The following is a 22,999-nucleotide window of genomic DNA, read 5'->3' as shown; positions in this document are numbered from 1 at the left end:
GGCAGAGAGGCAGGCAGAGAGAGTGAGAGGGAAGCAGGCTCCTTGCTGAGCAGAGAGCCCGATGCAGGACTCGATCCCAGGACCCTGAGATCATGACCTGAGCCGAAGGCAGCGGCTTAAACCACTGAGCCACCCAGGCGCCCCCGCATCCTTTTCTCTCTTAGTTCTTCTACTCCTATTCATTTGTCAGGTTGAGATTTCTTAGAAAAACATCATGTGAAATTTCTCCCAAAAGGGGAAAATAATTCTAGAATTTGACAGCAGTAATCAAGATAGCTAACCAGGGGATTAGATTACCCCTGACATCTTTTATTTGCTCTGTCTCTGATGGCACTACAGCTGTCTGGGGACACTGTCATTTGTTCCTAATGGATCAACTACTTTCCTCTTTATGAGCACAATCTTCAATTTTTATTGGCAGCATCCACAGTACACCTCCCATCAATATTCAGATCCCTCAAAACCTCTCCCCAGAATGAGTCAATACCCTATAAATAAAAAAAACCTTTCAAGGCATCAAGCTCATATAGAAGATTACAAAGCTCAGGGCCTCAATATCCCCTGCACTAGTACCTGTGATACCCTGCTTTTGCCCATGAGAAAACCCAATTGCTAAAGATAGAGGTCTGTCCATGACCTGTGGGAAATAAATATCATCATTATTCCTTGGGACCCTGTTGTTCCTAACTCCCATGTTACTGACATTCTTTCCCACTGAAAGCACACTGTTCCCTATGTGGTGATCTATTGATCTATGTGGTGAATTTTTTTAGTAGTCCAGTTGATAAGGGTAGCTGTTTTTCTTTCACTTGGGAAAAACAGGCATACACTGGGACAGTGATACCCCAGAGTTACATACACAGTCCTCTGACTTTTCACAATCCCTTAAAGCTGATTTGGATGATATAAAGTTTTCTGTAGGCCCTGCTGGTCACAATACAGAGATGATTAGCTTCTCTGCTGCTCTTCTCCAACCTCTTCACAGGAGACAGCATCACTAGTTAAAACTTCCAGCTGCAGTTTGCTCCAATTCAGGTTCGATACATAGGGCACCTGATCTTGAGACAAGGTGCATATTTGGCTCCAGGAAGGCTTCATGGCACCCTAAACTTTCCAAAACCTAAAACTACACCAATTATAAGGTTTTCTTGGACTGGCTGGCTACCACTGAAAGTGGATTCCAAACTTATTTTTTATGGCTCAATCTCTATATGCTTTACTAAAAAAATGACCAACCTGATGCTACTATTTAAAAGGCCAGGAGGATATAGCTTTTGAGACTTTTATAGATTTTTTAAAAAGATTTACTTATTTATTTGAAAGAGAGAGAGCATGCATGCAAGAGAGCGTGCACGGGGTGGGGAGGGGGCAGAAGGACAGGGAGAGAATCCTAAGCAGATCTGCACTGAGCGTGGATGCCAACATGGGACTCTATCTCATGACCCTGAGATCACAACCCAAGACAAAACCAAGGGCCAGATGTTCATCTGACCATGCCACTCAGGTACCCAGCTTTTGAGACTTTAAAGAAAAGCCTAATAAAGCCCCGGCCCTCAGACATCCTAATTATCAACTTCCCTTTCTCCTCTTTTCATGTGAGAGGGAATGTCTTGGAGTAGTCATCCAAAAACATGGGAACCATCATCGACCCACGGGTAATATGACCAAAAACTGGAGCCTGGGGCTCTGAGCCCCTTTGCCTCAGAACCATTCCTGCCACTTCCCTTTTAGTTAAAGCCACTGAAGAAATAATCCTAGGGGGATCCCTTTAACCCTCTGTGCCCCATGCAGTAATTCCTGAATTCTACTCATGCTCAGCACTTCTCAGTCATCTCACCTCCTAGGACATCCTGCTGCCAATGGCTCCTCACAGAACCCTTCCTTGTTGTAATAACCTTAACTCTGCTAGTCCTCTCCCCTCCTTCACTGACGAAAACCCCCATGACTGCTTAATGCTGACAGACCATCTTCTGACTCCCTGTGACAATTCACACAAAATTCCTCTAGCCACTGCAGATTTTTAATGATTTACTGATGGTTCTATTTAAAAGATGAAAATGCAAGGTGCCTGGGTGGCTCTGTTGGTTAAGTATCTGCCTTCAGCTCCAGTCATGATCTTAGGGTCCTGGGATTGAACCCTCCATCAGGCTTCCTGCTCAGGGGGTAGTCTGCTTCTCCTTCTGCCCCTTCCCCCTATTAGTGCTCTATCTCTCTCTCTCAAATAAATAAAATCTTTAGGGGGAAAAAAGGATGAAAATGCTGAACATCATGCTAGGTATGCTGTTACAACTTGCTTTGAAGTCACTGAGGCAGCACCTTTACCTCTGGCTACTCAACAGGCTGAATTTTATGCCCTCAGGCTTGTACACTGGCCAAGGGTAAAACTGCAAACACTTAAACCCATTGTCAGTATGCCTTTGGAACATTATGGAAACTAAGGTTTCCTTACCTCTAATGGTATTCAAATTAAAAATGGCTCCTATGTCCAAAATTTACTAGATGTCAGACTTTTATTGCTGCTCTGGCTAGTAACTGCTCTGGCTTTATTGCTGCTCTGGCTATTGAACCTCTGAGAGGGAGGTTCCTGGGCATTCCAGACTCGACTTCCTGGGTACCAGAGTAAACCTTGCTGATATAGTTACCAAAAACACTGCTCTCAAGGAAACCAATAGCCAAACCTCTGTCATGGTCCAAAAGGATGTTCTCCCCAATTATCATTTGAGAAAACTAGTAAGAGATACCCAATAATTAGCCCCAGAGAGGGAAAAACAATACTGGAAATCTAGTAATTGTTGTTTCGATAAAAAGAGAATGCTGGTTTGGACCAAATGACAATCCAGCCCTACCCAAAATTCCAATGTTCCCACTTTCTACTCTGTGTGCATTAAACTATTCACCTACTGACAAAATGATAAGATATCATTCATGAACCAATACCAGTAGAGAAATACTAATAAGGCTACAAAAAGTGCCTATCCTCATGTGTTCTGCCAGGCCAAAGAACAACTGAGAGGAACTGGTTTGCACAAAAGGATTTCATATGCTTCCCTGTCTCATGGGTATGTAAGTATGATTTAGTTATGGTTTGTATACTTTCTCAGTGGACTGAAGCTCTTCCTCATAGAGGAGCCACTATTTTTTCTGTGCCTAAAATTCTGATGGAAAAGATTATCCCTACTTGGAGAATTTTTCTCTGAACTTCACAGTGATTGGGAAACCCATTTTCCTAGTCAAGGGCTTCAACAAGTCTGTGCTATTTGACAGAGACAGACACAGCAAGAGAGGGAACAAAAGCAGGGGGAGTGGGAGAGGGAGAAGCAGGTTCCCTACTCTCTACATAGAACATCACAAGAAATATTAAAAACAAAAACAATCATCACTCCTAAAACTAATGTTCCAAGATCTAAGATCAATAAATAAGAATCAATTACATTTCTATATCCTAACAAGTAAAATCCAACACAGTATCACAACAGCTCCAAAGAAAATAAGCATCATTTACAAAGTGTCCCTAAGAAAATGAAATGCTTAGGTATAAGTCTAACAAAACACATACAGGATCTGTATGAAAAAGACAAAATGCTACGGAAAGAAATCAAAGGAGATTAAACAACTGGAGAGATTCAAAGGCTGGAAGATTCAATCAGGTATTAGTTCTCCCCTAATCGATCTGTAGGTCTGTAGACATGGACAAGCTTCCTGCAAAAATTTATATGGAAAGGGAAAGGCCCTAAAGCAACTTTGAAAAAGAAGAATAAAATGGGAGTAACCTTTCTTCTGGATGTTAAGGGTTACTATACATGGTTATCAAGATAGCACAGTACTGACAGAGGGACACCACATAGATCAATGGAACATAATAGAGGAGGAGGAGATAAATATGCTCAAATAATTTCTGACAAAGGCACAAAAGGAATGCAGTGGTGCTGTAGCAATTGTACATCCAGAGGCAAAACAAAACAAAAAAACAACCCAAAACTCTCAAATCTATATAAAAGTTAACTTAAAATGAATCATGGACTTACATGTAAAACATAAACCTCTAAAGTTTCTAGGAAGAAACAAAAAAATCTTTGAAATTTAGGACTAGCAAAGAATTCTTAGACACCAAAAGAACAATCCGTAAAAGGAAAACTTGATAAATTGGACCTAGACAAAATTTAAAACCTTTAGCTCTGTGAAAGACCCTGTTAAGCAAATGAAAACAAAGAATCATTCTTCTACTCTCCCATGCCATCCATGCTGGAAACATCCAAATAAACTCACCCAAATTTCTAAGTTACTTTATAAGAGAATCTTTCTCTACCAGAAAGTGAAACCAAGATGACCTAGAATATCCAAATGTTAGAGTATCTCCAGGTAAGAAAGGATTATCAAAGGCACTGATGCACACACATTCTTAGTTTCTTCCTAGATGAACCTTAAGTCCTCATGTCAAAAATACGAATGGCGGGGCCCCTGGGTGGCTCAGTGGGTTAAAGCCTCTGCCTTCAGCTCGGGTCATGAACCCAGCTCCTGGGATCAAGCCCGGTGTCAGGCTCTCCGCTCAGCGGGGAGCCTGCTTCCTCCTCTCTCTCTCTGCCTGCCTCTCTGCCTACTTGTGATCTCTGTCAAATAAATAAATAAAATCTTAAAAACAAAAACAAAACAAAACAAAAAAACGAATGACTTAGGGTTACCTGACTGGCTCAGTCCGTAGAGCACGTGACTACTGATCTTGGGTTTGTCAGTTCAAGCCCCACAGGGGTACAGAGATTACTTAAAAATAAAATCTTAAAAAACCAAAAACGCATGATGATCAAGCTGGTTTTCAGTTTTGTTTTTAAGATTTGTTTTAAGACAGAGAGAGACAGCAAGAGCAGGAACACAAGCAGGGGGAGTGAGAGAGGGAGAAGCGTTCCCGCCTAGCAGGGAGCCTGATGCGCGGCTCTATCCCAGGATCCTGGATCATGACCTGAGCCAAAGGCAGAAGTTTAACCACTGAGCCACTCAGGCACCGAGATCAAGCTGTTTCTTAAGTGTTTTGGAGCCAAGCCTATGTGTAATTTCTTCCATTATTCTCATTTATCCTCATACTCTCCCTGGAGGCAACAAAGGACTGGGGACTACAGATGTTGGTGTTGTGGTGGGCATTATGATGCAACTCAAAGATCCCATTTCACTAGTAAAAGACTTATTCCCTAGCTGCTGGAGTACAGCAGCTGGCAGTGGGCAGTTGTCAGCCCTCTTTGGAATAGACTTGGTTGATGAGTCACCTCGTTTAAGGTCATATACACCCCCATTCCCAGGTCACTCAAGATCCAATGACTGGTGCATGCTGGGATATGAAGGCCTGGCTGGCCCCTTCCCCCCATTTTGAAGAGCCATCTCATTTTCAAAGCTCTCTGTGGGGTCAGCTGAGGCCCTCACTGAGACTGAATGGCAGTTCCACTTGTCCCTCTGCCCAATCCTGCTTCCTTCTTTACTTTTCACAGGTGGTAATCCCAAGAGGACTCCCTAATAAACCTCCTGCATGCTAATCTCCATCTCACAGTCCACTTCCCAGGAAACCCCAACTGTGACAGAGGTCAAACTGCTGGAATTCAGATCACATCTCCAGCTTACTAGCTGTGTGGCAGCTACAAAAGCACAGCAGGTGACACAAGGTTTGAAGGCATTACAACACGCAAAATGCTTAGAAATGCACCTAGCACCCTGTGGACACTCAACTGTTACTATCATCACCGTTTTCCCTACTCACACTTGATACACCTATTCTCACCTGGTAATTTAATACAAATTTCTCTACAATATGAGAATTATTGAAAGTTATGAGCTGGAAAAGACCTTAGAGATCGCCAAGTCTGACACATAATTTCCAGATGATGAACATCAAGTCTTATTAAATAAGTGACTTAGTCAAAGTTTTAGAGTCACTAAGTGACAAAATCCAGGTTCCAACCCAGTCTTCTGACTGCTTCCATCATTCTTTTCATTAAGCAAGACTGCTTGCCTCTCAATCTACATATAATTTGTCACTAAATGAAATTCAACAGTACTAACTCCCTCCCCTTCACCTTCCTGCCATAACTGAACCTCAGCTCTCTTCTCAAGAAAACTGCCTCTCCTAACAGCTCTCTCCTGTACTCATACAATGAGTCCACAAATAAGGTGCGTGTTTCCTTTGCTTTTCATCAGTACTTCCAGACCACTGTCCCTTCAAAGTCCTCCCCTAAAAGCTTCCAACTTCAAGGCTCATAGCAGCAGACTGTCCTTACAGCAGTCATGTCCCCTCATTTCCTTAAGACATTAGCAGTCAAACCAACCTATTCTAATGCCAGTCCTGATATGATCTGCGGAGATTCCCATATGCAACATTCAGTAACCTTCCATACCCAGGCCTCTGTCTTTTATTCTTCTCCAAAGCCCTGTGTTCCACCCTCCTCAGCTACCTGCTCCAGTTGTAATACCCTACAAGGTTTCTAAACAGGCATCTGGGGCAGGATGATTCCTCCATGTATAAAAATATCCTGCTCAGTGCAAAACATTTAGCATCTCTGGTCTCCGCCCACTGAGTATCAGTGGCACCCTCCCCACCCCCAAACACATACACATTTCCAGACATCTCAGTGGGGAAGCAGTACACTCCAGTTGAGAACCACTTACTTAATTAAATCTTATCATTGTCAATAAATGCATCCCTCCATAATATCAAATTCAAGCATCCCTCTGACTATCACCTACATCCAACTCATTACCTCTACTATTTGGACTCTCAACAATTCTTGGACTCCACAGGAACCCATAATCCATTAAACCCACTATGTTTTTTCCCTGCTCTTGACCCCATCAAGTCCCCACTTCCTTCCCTATACAGCTTAAATTTTGTGACCCAGCATCATAATCACCCTATCACACACATCACCAATGTTCTTGTCTTTTCTTGCTTCATTACAGACCCTTAACTAAACATTGGCCCGGTTAGTTTCCCTACTCTATGCCTGTAACCTGAATACAAACCTTACCTGATTAGACTGGAGAAAAACACATAACTTAACAGTCTCACTTTAGGGGCACCTGGGTGGCTCAGATGGTTGAGCATCTGCCTTCGGCTCAAGTGATATCTCCAGGTCCTGGGATCCAGCCCCATGTTGGGCTCCCAGCTCAGTGGGGAGTCTGCTTCTCCCTCTCCCTCTGCCTCTCCACCTGTTTACTTGTGCTTCCTCTGCCCCTCTTTCTCTCAAATGAACAAATAAATCCTTAAAACAAAAACAGAAACAGTATCACTTTAAACTCATGATCAAACCTCAAGTGGGCTGTTTATGAACCCCATCAATCCTATTACATATCCCAAAGTCCACTTCCATTCTCCTATTGTCCTGGCAGACTATTTCATACTTTCCCCTCCTTCCCTATCTTCTCAAAGCATTTTGAAAAACAAAGAAATTATCAAAAGAGGGGTGCTTGGGTGGCTCAGCTGGGTAAGCATCTGCCTTGATCCCCAGTCATGATCTCAGGGTCCCAGGATTAAACCCCACATTGGGTTCCCTGCTAGGCAGAGAGCCTGCCACTCCCTTACTTGTTCATGTTCTCTCTCTCTCTCTGTCAAATAAATAAATAAATAAATACATACATACCATTTTTAAAAAAGTTATCAAAAGAAAATTTTCAGAGTCTCTCATCCCCAATCTACCCACCTAACCTGTATTTACTTTCTTACTGTGAATAATGTACCTGTGGTCATATAAAATAAATTTTTCTACTTATAGACTAAATCACGTTCCCAGCCCTCCTCAAAGATGTCATCCCAGAACTGACCTCTCCCCTTCCTGTATCATCCAGTCTTCCCCCTCTATTTAATCAATCCCACTGGTATACCAACAGGCTGTTAATTCCTCCTATCTTAAAAATAATAAAGTAAAGCTTTGGAGCTTTGACCTACAACCCTCTCCAGCAACTTCATTTCTTAGCCCCCTTTGTAACAAAATACCTTAAATGAGTTGTCTTTTCATTCTGTTCAGTGAGTGTCTACATTTCTCCCTCCCTCCCCATCTCTTTTTCCATATTCTCTTGGATCCAATTATTTAGATTTTTTATCCCCACTCCCACTGAAATAGTTTTTTGTCAAGGCTGTCAATAAACTTTATGTTGCTAAATAGTCAATTCTTGCTAATTGTGGTAATTATAGTCTATAAAGTTGCATGTACATGGAATTAGCAAATACTGAATCATTGCTCTGGGGTGGGGGGAATATGGAGTTAGGCTCCTGCAGGCCTCTCGGCACATTATTTTCATCAACTGGTCAATATATAACCTTGTTTTTAGTGTTTCTGTTTAAAGACACCTTTTTAAATATATATATATTGCTAATTCATTAATACTGAACTCAGAGACAGCATCACTATAACCCATAATTGAATAAAACTTACCTAACACATGTATTCTCTCCTCCTGGCACTCAACACTACACCTCGGAGGCCATTTTAAACAACAAAATCACTAACAAAAAGCACAAAAATGCAAAAAATATGCCACTAATCAGACCACCAAAAGAACTATTTAAAGCATGAGAGATAAAATAAGACGACAAAGCCCTGGTGCCTCAGTTCAACGTCAGCTGGAAGGTGTGCATCAAGTGACTCCAATCTGTCACCACTCTGGGCAAGGACCACAGAAGTACTGGGCTCATTCTGGGCTTACATATAAATTTTATCAAGTAGGCAAATCTGCAAATACAGAATCCTTGAATAATGAAAACCAACTGTGGTAGCAGCTGATTTTTATTCCTTATTTGACCTGCCAGCAGCATTATACAGTTGACCATCACCTTATTCTTAATTTCCAAGATTCTTTCTCTTGAGTCTCCTCTTAACTTCACTGACTATCCCTCGTCAATCTTCCCAAAGTCCAACAAATGCTGGAGAGCCCTAGTCAAATCCACAGACTCATTTCTAAGTATACAAGACCCCCAAAAATCTCATGTAGTTCCAGGACTTTAATTACACTTGTGTTAAATAGGTACTGTCCCCCACAGCTCTGAGATGCTCTGTTCTGTTTTCCCCCTATTTGTTTTCTCTTTGTTTTCAATTTGGATATTTTGTGTTGATCTTCAAATTCACTGAATTCTCTCCTTGGCTATGTTCAGTCTACTAATAAGCCCCAAAACATACTTCATCTATATCAAAATTTTCATTTCTAGTATATTCATTTGACTTTCATATACTTCCCATTCCTCTGCTGAAATTTACCATCATACATGTTGTCCACCTTTTCCACTAGAACCTTTAATATATTGTTCATTATTATTTTATTTTATTTTTTTTTTTAAGATTTTATTTATTTATTTGACAGAGAGAGATCACAAGTAGGCAGAGAGGCAGGCAGAGACAGAGAGAGGAGGAAGCAGGCTCCCGGCTGAGCAGAGAGCCCGACGCGGGACTCGATCCCAGGACCCTGGGATCATGACCTGAGCCGAAGGCAGCGGCTTAAACCACTGAGCCACCCAGGCGCCCTATTATTTTATTTTTTAAAAAGATTTCTTTATTTGACAGAGAGAGGAGCACGTGCTCACAAGTGGGGGGAAGGGCAGAGGAAGAGGGACAGAAAGAAACAGATCCCCAGGAGTGTGAACCCAACAAGGAGCAGCCGGGGTGGCTCAATCGGTTAAGTATTTGTCTTCACCTCAGGTCATGATCCCAGGGTCCTGGGATCAAGCCCCACATCCGGCTTTCTGCTCCGTGGGGAGTCTGCTTCTCCCTCTCCTTCAGCTGCTGCTCCCCCTGCTTGTATGTTTTATCAAATAAATAAATAAAATCTTAAAAAAAATAAATTCAGGGGCGCCTGGGTGGCTCAGTTGGTTAACCCGCTGCCTTCAGCTCAGGTGATGATCCCGGGGTCCCAGGATCAAGTCCCACATCTGCTTCCTGCTCAGCAGGGAGCCTGCTTCCCCCTCTCCCTCTACCGCCACTCCCCCGCTTGTGCTCTCTCTGTGTCAAATAAATAAATAAAATCCTTAAAAATTAATTAACTGAGAGGTCTCACAACTGTATCATCCTCAGTCTATCAGTTATTTTGATTTTTGAACAGCGGGCTATTTTTTCTTACTTTTTGTATGTTTCAGAATTTTTGCCTGGATGATGGATATCATGTATAACACAGGAGACTGAGGAAACAGTATAAAAATGGCTCTTTCTCTGCAAGCTATTAGTGGGAGCTGAGGGGAGAGGCTGAGTCAATCTAGAAATTAAGCTGGGTTTGGGTTCTATTGTTATGATTAACTTAAGTGCACTATCTACTAGAAATTCCTCTGGAGCAACCTTCTGCTTAGGGTGGGAGCTGGTTTGCCTGGGGGTTTTTCTCAGGGTTCTTGCTCCACCCTCCGCTTCAGGTTTTCCCTGGGCCCCTCCCCCAGAGGCTAGTCCCCAGGGGCGGAATACGGTCTCTTTACTTGAGTCAGAGTCTCAGGCAAGCCATTATCCCTGGATCTCCAGGCACAGGGCTTTCTCCCAGCAGTGGGAAAAAAAAGGGCCTGAACCCAGAAGTTTCCTCACCTTCCCTCGGGTTTTATGGGTTTTTGTCTTCTCACTCCTCCCAGCCATAATGGAAAGTAGAGTTTATTCCCTTCCCCCAGTGGCTTAAAGCTCTTCCTGGGAGAAGAGTCCAGGAATGACATAACCACCTAGTGGGCCTTACCCCGCCTCCCTTGCTTTCCCCAATCTTTCTCATGACAAACTGCTAGGAGACGTTGAAGAAAAAGCCTAGAGGTGGATGTTACCTACGTTGTGTCTGCAGCTCTCTAGGATTCTAGTCTCATGCTAGCCCACACTTAAGACTTCAGCAATCCATTAAAAACTTAGCCCAATTCTTCTCTATCCTTGTACCACAGCGCTACCTTCTTCCTGTGCTGTTGAGCCAGATCCCACCTCTGATGAATCAAGAGAAGTTATAACTTTGTATATTACAGCTCATTCTTATTTCAAGATGCTCCCATCTTGAAGCAATAAATTGCTCCATCATAAAGGAGCAATACTCTTTTCAGCTTTCTATATCCCAAATGGAAGTCAGAAATCACGTTGTGAGTTTAAATACCACCTATAAAGCCACAATTCCTACATTTACATTTCTAGTCTGGACTTCCCTGGACTCCAGATCACATATCTCCAGCTGCCTACTGGACAAACCTATTTTTATGGTTTGGCAGACAAACTTTAAGGTGGCCCCGTGACCCCCACCTCCTGGTATTCGTGCCCTTGGGTAATCCTTTCCATTGAGTGTGGGAAGGACCTGCAACTTTCTTCTAATCGGTAAGGCAAAGATGATGGGATGTCATTCCCATGATTACATTTTATAGCAAAGGAATGGCATATGATTTCCTTGATTAGGTCATATGGTATTATACAACACTCTGTCTTGCTAGCCAACTCACTCTCATCCTCTTGCCGGACATAATGGAGCAGGCTTCCATGCTGTGAACTGCTTATGGGGAAGGCCACATGGCAGCGAACTGCAGAGGACCTGTAAGATCTGAGGGTGGCCTCCAGCCAACAAAAAAACTGAAGCTCTCAGTCTTACAGCTGCAACAAAATGAAGTCTGCCAACAACCTGAGTCAAGTTGGAAGTGGATTCTTCAACCCACAGTTCAACCCACAGGTGAGAACCCAGCCCCAACCAATACCTTGATTGCAACCTGAAACACCAAAGAGAACCTAGCAAAGAAGTTTCTGCCCTCACAGAAACTGTGATAATATGTGTTGTGAGCAATTAAGTTTGCGGTAATTTTAGCACAGAAAAGTAATACAGATAGCATCACAAACTTAACATGCCTAAAAGCCAAATTCCTGATTGCCAAATTTACCCCACAAAACTGAAGAAAAATTTGCTCGTGTTGTCCATCTTATTAAGTGGCAACTCCATTCCTACAGTTATTCAAGCCAAATACTAGGGTCTATCTTAACTTCTTTTTTTCTCTAAAACCCACATCTAATCCGAAAGTAAACACTGTTGGCTTTAAAACCAAATTATATCCAGAATCTAAATTTTATCTGCTACCTACCACCTTGGTCCAAGCCACTACCACCTCTCAAGCACATTATTCTAAATGCCTCCTAACTGATTTTCCTGCTTCTACTCTACATAGCATAAAGCAGCCAAAATGATCCTACTTAAACATCAGGTAAGTTTTTACTCAAAACACTCCAAAAGATTCCCATCTCACCCCGCTTAAAAGCCAAAAGCCTTATAGTGGCCTACAAGGCCTACCTTACCTGGCACTCTCCCCTCCCACCCCAAACCTCTCTGCCTCATCCTGTATCATTCTCCCCTCATTCATCTGTCTCCCACAACACCAGTCTCTGTGCCGTTCCTTAACTACGCCAAGTACCTACCAGTCTCAGCGTTTTACAACTGTTAGTTCGTGTAAATGAGACTTCTCTGACAGCTTTATATATAAAGACAAGTCCACCTGTCCCCACCAATTCCCATCCCTCCTGCCCTGCTTTATTAGTCTCCACAGTACACACTATGAACTGATACCTGTTTTATTGCCTGTCTCCCCAAAATCAGAAGGAAAGTCCGTAAGAGCTGAGGCTTTTGTTTATTCCTATGTCCCCAGCTTATACTGAATGACTAAATAAATATCACTGCTGTAGATACGGTTTCCTTACAGTATTTAGAGTCTAATGAAGTAATCACGCCACAAGAATTTGGACATGAAGTCAGTGACATTATTTTTCAAAATCACTACAAAATTACTTACCACTTAGAAATGTACTCATTCTACATCTCACTGTAAATATGCTGTAAATATGCTTCTAAGAAAACTTGGAGAACATTCACATCTAACCAAAATAACTGAAGTATACAAGCCAAGTGAATTTAAACATTTTTGTGAAGGGCTCTATTAACAGAAAGATAGCTGAAAGACTCTATAATTGTTTTTCCAGCACCATCTGGAGAAGATACCATTATTCTACACAGATACAGCCAAATAATAAAGAAGGATGCATAAAGCTTGAAGGATTAATCCTTTCGGGCCTCGCTTCTCAAATTTTCTGGTCTCAAGACTCTTTCTACTCTTAAAAATTACTGAGGACCCAAAGAATTCTTGTATATGTGGGCTTTTAATCTACTAACACATTTAAAATTAAAACAGAAATTTAAAAAATATTTAACAGTTCATTTTGAAGTAATATAAATCTATTACAAATCTAATTTTCATTTATATAACTAAACTTCCCTCTCCCAAATTAGTATAAGAGAATGACATTTTACATTTCTGCAAATTAATGTTTGAGTTAATAGAATATGCCTGAATCCTCTTACCTTCTCTTACATTAAATATTTTGCCATTTGTTGTTCTGGCTGAGGTATATAAATAAAGCCTGGCCTCACATATATATGAAGTTGGAAAAGGGAGGACTGTTCTTAATAGTGTTTTCAGATAACTGTGGATATTCTTCTTTGATACCACTTTAGAACTTAAACAGGTTGTAGTTTCTTAAAGGTTGTTTGCAATATACAATCTTAATGTTATGTTATTTTTTTTTTTTGAAGACTTTATTTATTTGAGAGAAGAGAGAGGGAAAGAAAACACATAAAAGCAAGCATAGGAAGGGGTGGGGGTGGGGGGTGGAGGAGCAGAGGGAGAGGGAGAAACAGACTCCCTGCTGAGCAGAGTCCAACATGGGACTTGATCCCAGGACCACCTGATAATGACTTGAGCTGAAGGCAGACACCCAGCCAACTAAGCCACCAGGCACCCCTTAACGTTATATATTCTATTAACATTAACATCCATTGATCTGGGGTGCCTGGGTGGCTCAGTCAATTAAGCCTCTGCCTTGGGCTCAAATCATGATCCCAGGGTCTTAGGACTGAGCTCCACATCAGGTTCCCTGCTCAGTGGAGGGTCTATTTCTCCCTCTCTCTCTGCCCCTCCTCCATGCTTCTGCTCTCGCTCTCTTAAGTAAATAAAGAGATCTTTAAAAAAATAAAATAAAATCCATTGTTTACCTTGCACTCTGAATGAATCTTATACCCAAGCATGATTTTGTAACACAATTTTGTAACTGAAAAGTCTGTAAGTACTGGGAAACTGTCAAGCTCACAATGGTGAATACAAGTTTTTCAAAATTCTCATTTTTGCTTGAAAGTTCAAGTCTTATCACAGGCAACAAACACCTGTCCATTGTTTTCCTTGAAGTGGGTCACGTGCATGGATCAGACAATTTGAAATTTTAAAATATCAGTTCTGCAATATGCATGCCTATCAATTTAAATTCTCTAATGTAGAAGCCGATTTTCCAGTTCAGCAAAAAGATTTCCTATACATTCACAATAAATCTACTGAACTGAGATGGTTTGCCTCTTGAAATTATTAGTCTGTTTCAAGTTAGCACAAAGAGATAAATAATTTTTCATTTTTCTTATGCAAAAACTATCTATCTGGAAAAAATCAAAATATTCATGCACCACAAAAAATGAAATCTACTTCAAGTTTTGTAAAGTATATACCTATTAAAACAACATTAAAGGTACTTTGTATAGAAGAAAATAAATAATAAAAAATAAAATTAAATTAAAAAATAAAACTGAAATAACATTGCCAGGTACCGTCCTTCCTTCCTTACAGTCCAACATTTACAGCTCTTTTTCCTTGGTCCTTTTTCTTAAAATATCCCTAATTAGCTCAGTATTTTGGCTGGATCCTGCCTTACCTGTTGAGCAATATGAGAAATATGAGTTCCCTGAACCGCTGAACCAGGCTGCGGCGCTGCCTCTGCAGTGTTACTCTTGTGGGAATCTTCCATAATCAACTATAAGGGGGAAAAAAGTCAGTTAGAAGATGCTTTTTCAAGAAATCCTAAGACATTTCTTTCCTTAACATGTGTATGTTTTCAGAGGAGCAAGATGAAGTTTCTCTATGCTATGAGCTAGCTCAATTTATTCAGACTCATTGTCTTCTCATGTTCTGCTCTATGTAGAGATCTAATTACAAGATCTCAAGAAATGGCAAATAAAAAGCACTACAGAATATGTATAATATGCTGCACAGTTGTATAAAAATTGGCAATCTGGTTGTTTCTGTAGAAGAGAATTGACAGTTATGGAACAGAGATAGAAAAGACTACTCCTTGCATATTCCTTTACATTTAAAAAATTTTGATCCACATGAACCTGTTCAAATTTAATAAATGGCAAATATATACATAAATTATTGTGACTAAGTTTTCAAGTGTTATCCCACTCAGGAAGTATGATAGTCTTCCTGTCCATGGGCACAAGAATTCTTCATCTAGGAAACAGTTTCTAATTGCACAGATAGTGCTACATAGAGAATTCATTAAACAGAAGCTGAACAAACTAAATAAGTAAGCACAACCACACCTAAAGAGATTCTAAAGATCTAGATGATCTAGAGAAGCCAAGTGCAGGATATGCAGGCTCGGTAAAAATGAGAATAAATGGCTTATGAAAGATGGAATATGCCAAAAGGGAAGACAACCACTTAGACTGCTAAAAGATTTGGGCAGAATTTAAGGTTTTTTAATGATTACACAGGAAAAAAAAGAGGGTTTGGCCAGCAAACATGAAAAGATGTACAGTATCACTAACCATTAGGGAAATCTAAATCACAACTACAATGAGATATCATCCCAACATCCCATCATCAGGATGGCCAATATTTTTTTTTTAAGATTTTATTTGTTTATTTGACAGAGAGAGATCACAAGTAGGCAGAGAGGCAGGCAGAAAGGGAAAGGAGGCTTCCTGCTGAGCAGAGAGCCCCATGTGGGGCTCAATCCCAGGACCTGAGTCCATGACCTGAGCCGAAGGCAGAGGCTTTACCCTCTGAGCCACCCTGGCGCCCCTAGGATGGCTAATATTTTAAAAAATATATAAAATAAAGTAAGTGCTGGTGAGGATGTGGAGAAACTGGGACATTTGTGCACTGTTGTGGGGGATGCAAAAAAGGTGTAGCCACTATGGGAAACACTATGGTAGTTACTAAAAATTTTAAAGATAGAATCCACTGTGTGATCCAGAAATCCCTCATCTAGGTATATACCTAAAGGAATTGAAAGCAGGGTCTTTAAGATATATTTGGACAAATATATCTTAAATGTGCACATGCGACATTAAGTACAATAGTCAAAAAGTACAATCAATCCAGTTATGCATAGAGATGAATTAATAAACAAAATATGATATATTCAAAGTCTACATAATATTCCATCCAGGGAACATACATAATTCTTTTTTTCTTTTTAACCAAACTAGATAATACTGTGATTAATATCTTTGGTACATAAAACTCTTCCACAATTAAAATTATCTCCACAGAACATATTCCAAAAAGGAGAATTACTTGATCAAGGAGTATGAATATCTAAGGTTTTCTGGGGGCACCTGGGTGGCTGAGTCATTAAGTGTCTGACTTCGGCTCAGGTCATGATCCCAGAGTCCTGGGATCAAGCCCCACATCAGACTCCCTGCTCCTCCCTCTCCCACTCCCCCTGCATCTGCTCCCTTTCTCGCTGTGTCTCTCTGTCCAATAAATAAATTAAATCTTTTAAACAAACAAATAAATAAAAATGAAGTTTTCTGAAAGAGTTACAGTCCATCACAAGTACATGAGAAAGCAATGATAGGTGAAAAATGACATACTGTTTTACATTTCTTTAATTCTCTATTAGTTGTGTGAGCTATCTGTTCATATTACTTATTCATCCATTTATCACCAAATCTTAGTGTTTTTCTTATTTGCCTGTTTCTTTTTTTAAAATATTTTTAAAGGTTTTATTCAGGGGAGCCTGGGTGGCTCAGTCATTAAGTATCTGCCTTTGGTTCAGGTCACTGTCTAGAGTCCTGGGATGGAGCCCTGCATCAGGCTCCTGCTCAGCAGGGAACCTATTTCTCCTTCTGCTTGTGTTCCCTCTCTGACTGTCTGTGTCAAATAAATAAATAAAATCTTAACAATAACAACAACAAAAAAAACCAGGTTTTATTTATTTATTTAAAGAAAGTGACAGAGGGGAAGAGTGTGTGCATGAGCCGGTGGAGGGGCAGAGAGAGAACGCGAGAGAATCTTTGAGTGCAGAGCCCAAAGTGGGGCTTGACCCCAGGACCACTGAGAGCATGACCTGAGCTGAAATTAAGGGGCGCCTGGGTGGCTCAGTGGGTTAAAGCCTCTGCTTTCAGCCCAGGTCATGATCCCAGGGTCCTGGGATCAAGCCCCATGTCGGGCTCTCTGCTCAGCAGGGAGCCTGCTTCCCCCACTCTCTCTCTACCTGCCTCCCTGCCTACTTGTGATCTCTGTCAAATAAATAAATAAAATCTTAAAAAAAAAAAAAAGAGTCAGATGCTCAACCGACAGCCACCCAGGCATCCTACTCTATATCTTTTAAAATTTTATTGATTTGCCAGAGAGCAAGTACATGTACAGGCACAAGTGGGGTAACAGGAGAGGGAGAAGCAGGCTCCCTGCTGAGCAAGGAGCCTGATGTGGGACTCAATCCCAGGACCCTCAGATCATGACCTGAGCAGCAGGCAGACGCTTAACCAACTGAGCCACCCAAGCATCCCTAATATTTCTTAAAACAAATTTCATTTCTATCATGTGGATACAAATATCTTAACATTGACTTAACTATGATTATTTTAAAACTTTTAATTTTGCCAAATTCATCTAATGCTTCCTATGTTGTTTCTTCAACTGCTCTTAATCTTGTATCTAGTCCCTTCTTTAGGAAGAGCCATGATTTTTCATCTCCACTAATACAAGTATAATATCACAGACTAAACAGAGATAGCACCAAACCTGCAATTATGTATTTTCTCCATACTATCTGTATTGAAAATGACTTAAAAAAAAAAAAAGGTTTTGGGGCGCCTGGGTGGCCCAGTGGGTTAAAACCTCTGCCTTCGGCTCAGGTCATGATCCCAGGGTTCTGGGATGGAGCCCTTTGTTGGGCCCTCTGCTCAGCGGGAGCCTGCTTCCTCCCCTCTCTCCCCCTGTCTCTCTGCCTACTTGTGATCTGTCTGTGAAATAAATAAATAAAATCTTTAAAAAAAAAAAAAAAAAGACTTTAAGTAATCTCTATACCCAATGTGGGGCTCAAATTTACAACTCCAAAATCCAGAGTCACACGTTCTACTGAGACAGCCAGGCAGCTGAAAATGCCTTTTTTTAACACTCCCATTTCAGAAGACATAATTTAGAATGTATAAAAGAAAAAAATATATATAGTGCTAAAGCACTGAAAGAAACTATAAAAGATTTTTCAAAACCTTATTAAATTACTGGAAACGATAGTTTTCTGTTTCACTGTGACTCACTGATTTCTGCTCCGTAACAGTATTATTAAGAAATCCTAAATCTAATGGAAACTAACACAATCAACAAAACAACACACATTTCCTAGTAAAAGCCACTACAGTCAGCAAGTAAGATTATGGCCAATTATTACAACCACATTTCCTACGGAAAATAAGATAGCCCATTTTCTATAACTTTTCAAAGAGAAATCAACTAATCTGTTTTCCAAAATGAAGACAGCTTTATAGTTATATCTCACTGTAAACTATACATTTTTTTATGTCGGCGTATAATCTTCATTTGCTCACTCTTTTCAGTTATTACTCTTAAAACTGAGGTTAAGATGAATGATCTGTTAAAAACTGGCTCAACACAGAATAAGGTGTATGTGATCAAAAGCATTCTCTATGAAAATAATATAGCTCCCTGCAGCAGATGGAAGCTTAACACTAGACACCAGTAAGCAGGCCAGAATCACAGGGGTTAGTGAAACACAGCTTCAAAAGCGCCATCAACGGGATGGAATTTCGGAGGTGGATAAAATGCAACAGGCTGTGATCTTGCTGACATATAAAGAATGTAAGTAAAAGACATGGTGCTTCTAAGAAAACTTGCAAAGAAAGGAATATTATATCCTAGGCATTAAATGAAGAGCTTTTTTATATCATTTCCTGGATTCCCTATTTGAGATATGTGTAAACTGAGGCTCAAGGAAATTGCCATTTTCTATGAATCTCACAGTAAGATGTGAATACAAGACCTGAAGCCAGAACTATTTTAACTCAAAATCCATGTTTTTTTCTTCCCCCCACACTGCCCCTCTTCCTCTAACATTGCCAACTTGTTCATTTGGCAAACTCCTACTCTTTTCAAGTTTCATCCCAAACATTAAATTCTCAACTGCTCCAGGTCCTTTCTTCCTTCCTACTTTGTGCCCTCCACATATTTCTAAGGCGGTCACTTAACACCTGGAACTGTGTTTATTGGCATGCCTGGTTCCCCCAAGTCTTTTTTTGTTTGTTTTTTTTTTGGTGTTGTTTCCCCCAGTCTTAAGGTACCTAAGGACAGTGCCTGTAGCGGCCCAATAGAGACACTCATGTATGCAGTAAACAAACATCAATAAATACAGTTAGTATTCTCATTTGTTGAATGAAGGTCTTAGTTTCCTCACCTACAGAGAATACAGAACGATGATAAGCTTGAGGGCAAGGAGTCTCTTTCTTGCTTGACACTTACATAACTGAACTCATGATCTCCCCTCAAAATTGTTCATTTGCCATGCTGAATTTCTTCCAGAACTTCCCATGTGCCTACCTTGCTTTCTCTCACCTTCAGGCTTTCACATATGCCATTCCCTCTGCCAGAAACACTACTCCCCTCCTCTTCATGTGGCCTATTCCTTTGAGTTATTTATTCTCCCAGGCAATCTTTCATGAATCCCTCAGACTAGTCGAGAAGCTCTAGCTGTATCCCCAAAGCCCATGGTACCCCCTCTTCACCCAGTATTGTAATGGCCTGTTTTCTGTCTTGCCACCAGAATGCAAGCTCTAGGGAGCCAAAGACCATATCCCGTTCCCAATATAGCACTAATACCTTGCACATTCATTAATGCTGACTAAATCAATGTGTTTAGTAGGGTTTGTTTAGCTACAGAAAGAAGTAATGGTTAAAGAAATATATTTAGACAATTACTTCAATTTGGCTTTCGAATCAAGACAACACAGGCACACAAAATCCTACTTTAGAGATGGAAATTCATTATAATTAAGTAGGATGTGTGAAGAAAAAGCATTTTTGGACGGGACTACCACCTACTGGTGATATAGTAGTACTGTACAGATTTATCACAGACCAAACATAACCTTAAAGGATAACAGAACTAACACATTCAGTGTTAGGACAACTGTACTGATTCTAATTGGGACACCGAGGAATATGCATACTACAAAATCTACAGGAAAAACAGCATTTTAATAAAACTGCTTAGATCTGTTGGTAACAAAATTCTCAAGATAAAATGCATTTTGCAAACAAACATAGCAATACAAACTCTCATCACAAACCATGCCAGTTTGACAAAGATGCTTGCCAAATCTATGCTGAAAAAGCCTCAGAAGGGCACTCTCAATGAGTATCCCTTACTTCTCAAAAATTCGTGTTGCATCACTGCACTTTGACAAAAAACGTACACTAATACCTGATTTCACTAACAGAAAGAAATCTCAAGGGGATTTTCACTTTCAGGAAACAAGTGAAGATAGCATTCAGGGTTTGTTTCACAGCCAGACATTATAGAGGCAGCCTGGACCACAACAGCAGGAGGGGCCTGCGAGCTCCTTCCCCTAAACTATACTCAGCATCTCAGCATCAAGTCTCCATAGCTTTGAACTGCGTCGGTGAGCATCAGGGACTTTATCTCAATTTATTTTGTTAGTTAAGATGAGTCCGAAGGTATGAAAAGCCTGAGAGATTATTTGGGGGGTCTGAGAACACAGAAAAAAATTTCCGTATAAATTAATGGTAATTTCTTCTTCGCTTTAGGTCATTTCTCTTAAGGTTTCACAGGAATGCCCTTTCCGATGGCTGAGGAAACCAGTACTAGCCCACAGCTCCTCAAAAGCTAATAAAACCATTATTTAACATCTACAAAGATTTTTAAAGCAGATTAAGGGGCACGCTCCAACGTACACCTGATGCAGGAAACCTGCATGCTGGGAACGACCATGCTTAGTTTCACGGTATAAGAGAAAATCAAAGAGACAGTTTCCTCGCCTTGATCCACTGTCCAGAGATAAACAGAGGAACGTCTATCATCCCACACGCTCCTTCTCGTTCACCAGCTACACCTTTCCATTACTGTTTCATGCGTCTGTAGCTTTACTGTCTACCTCCCCACTGGACTGTGAGTTCCCTGCGGGATCCCTGGCGGACATAACCGGTCTCGGGCAGCTGGGCGGAAAACGCGCGGAGGCCAAGGCCACGCCGCTCTCCCCGCCCCGCCCTCTCCCTCCAATTCCGAGACCTTCGACGGAGGGCGCTCGCCTTCGGCCGCATAGGGGCCGCTTCAGAGGCGAGAGCCACCCCCGGCGGGAAGTCTCCGGTTTTATTTTGGTTGGGGGAGGGGGAGGTTGGGAGGCAGGGGAGACCGACGACTGCGGGAGAACAGCCGGACCAGGCACGAGAACCGGAAGGGCGCCCGGCCGGGGGACAGCGAGCAGCCCCTCCCCCTTCCGCTGCGCGCCCTCCGCGCCCCTCCCCCACCGCTGCCGCCGCGCGCGACCCCCCACCCGGCGGGAGACTTGACTCGGCGTCCCGGATGGCGCCGAGTCCCCACGCCCTCCCTCCGCCCGGGAACACGGGGACACAGGAGCACGTCCCACCCCCGCCCCCTGCTTACCTGTGGCTGCAGCTCGCCGCTGTCCGGGGCGGGAACTTCCACTCTCCCCTCCCAGGTGGATCCGAATTCTCTTCCCACTTCACCACCCCCTCACACGGCGGGGGACGTCCCTCCGTCTCAGGGGTCAGGCGGAGCGGGGAGAATCAGTGTCACTTAACAGCCAACTGTCCTATGCTACCGTTTCCTCGGCAGTCAGGGCCGCCAGTGGCGGCATGATCTACACCAGGCCGGGGGCGGGGGAGGAGAGGGGGGCAAAACTGAGTAAGAGCGTGGGGGGTGAGGTTCAGGCGGTCCGTCCGTGCGGGCCGCCGTCTCACGTCACCACGTTGCTCACGTGACGTGCCGCCATCTTGTGCCGGGTGTCCTCGGATGGCAAAGTGTTACTTCGGAGGTGAAGGTTACCTGTAGTCGTTTCTCGCTTCTGGAACTCTGTCCGCTCTCCTCCCACATTTGTGTTTTTGGAGGCCCCACCTGGCTTGGTGGTGTCAGGAGGCCGCTCGGTGTGAGGCTCTTCATGAGTTAGTGGCGTCGCTCTCAGCTCAGCTCCTACTTTCTCCGGGTTGGGTGATGAGACCCAGAACCGTCGATCCTGGCCTTGACGCACGCATCACCTGTACGGATCTGGTAGAGAGAAGGGACTGAAGCATGTTCTCTTGGGTTTCCTCAGCCTATTTTTAATCGCATAAAACTGCGTGGAGTTGCATCCTTTCTACCCCGCGAAAGGATTTTCTCCAAAGACTGATTTCACACTTACATACAGTACAGGCAGGGTGTTTTGCGCCGCTAAGGGTGTCCCGCTGAAACAGATTTACCTCAGCTGGAGCTTACAGTGGAGCGTTGTCAAAATGTTACACGCCGTCATTTTAATACATTGCAAAAGCTTTAAAAAAATATTTTTAAGGGGCGCCTGGGTGGCTCAGTGGTTTAAAGCCTCTGCCTTCGGCTGGGGTCATGATCTCAGGGTCCTGGGATGGAGCCCCGCGTGGGGCTCTCTGCTCTGCAGGGAGCCTGCTTCCTCCTCTCTCTCTGCCTGCCTCTCTGCCTAGTTGTGATTTCTCTCTGTCAAATAAATAAAATATTAAAAAAATATATTTTTAAGGGGCGCCTGGGTGGCTCAGTGGGTTAAAGCCTCTGCCTTAGGCTCAGGTCATGATCTCAAGGTCCTGGGATTGAGCCCCGCATCGGGCTCTCTGCTCGGCAGGGAGCCTGCTTCCCTTCCTCCCGCTCTCTCTCTGTCTCTCTCTCTCTGCCTCCCTCTTCTGCCTACTTGTAATCTCTGTCTGTCAAATAAGTAAAATCTTTTTAGA

General features: G+C 42.3%; 1 protein-coding gene across 5 annotated transcripts in view; it reads right to left on the bottom strand.

Annotated features, from left to right (window-relative positions):
* ATF1 (activating transcription factor 1) overlaps positions 1-22,562 on the bottom strand; it is an 80,727-nt gene extending 58,165 nt beyond the window's left edge. Inside the window, exons 1-2 of one of the 5 annotated variants that reach the window (XM_046012533.1) lie at positions 21,693-22,562; positions 14,694-14,792 (exon numbers count right to left, since the gene is read on the bottom strand). Coding sequence is in view for 2 of the 5 variants with exons in the window: in XM_046012532.1 (XP_045868488.1) it covers positions 14,694-14,786 (93 nt within the window). In the remaining 3 variants the exon portion in view is untranslated. Of the gene's footprint in view, positions 1-7,004; positions 7,099-14,693; positions 14,793-21,692 lie in introns of those variants that run through there. The other 4 variants (XM_046012532.1, XM_046012537.1, XM_046012536.1 and 1 more) reach the window with 4 other exon arrangements.
* Positions 22,563-22,999: the final 437 nt, after the last annotated feature.

The sequence above is a fragment of the Meles meles genome, chromosome 7 (assembly GCF_922984935.1).
Source record: "Meles meles chromosome 7, mMelMel3.1 paternal haplotype, whole genome shotgun sequence".
NCBI lineage: Eukaryota > Metazoa > Chordata > Mammalia > Carnivora > Mustelidae > Meles > Meles meles.
Note: the sequence above shows the minus strand (reverse complement) of the source record. Positions and strands in the feature narration are given on the sequence as shown.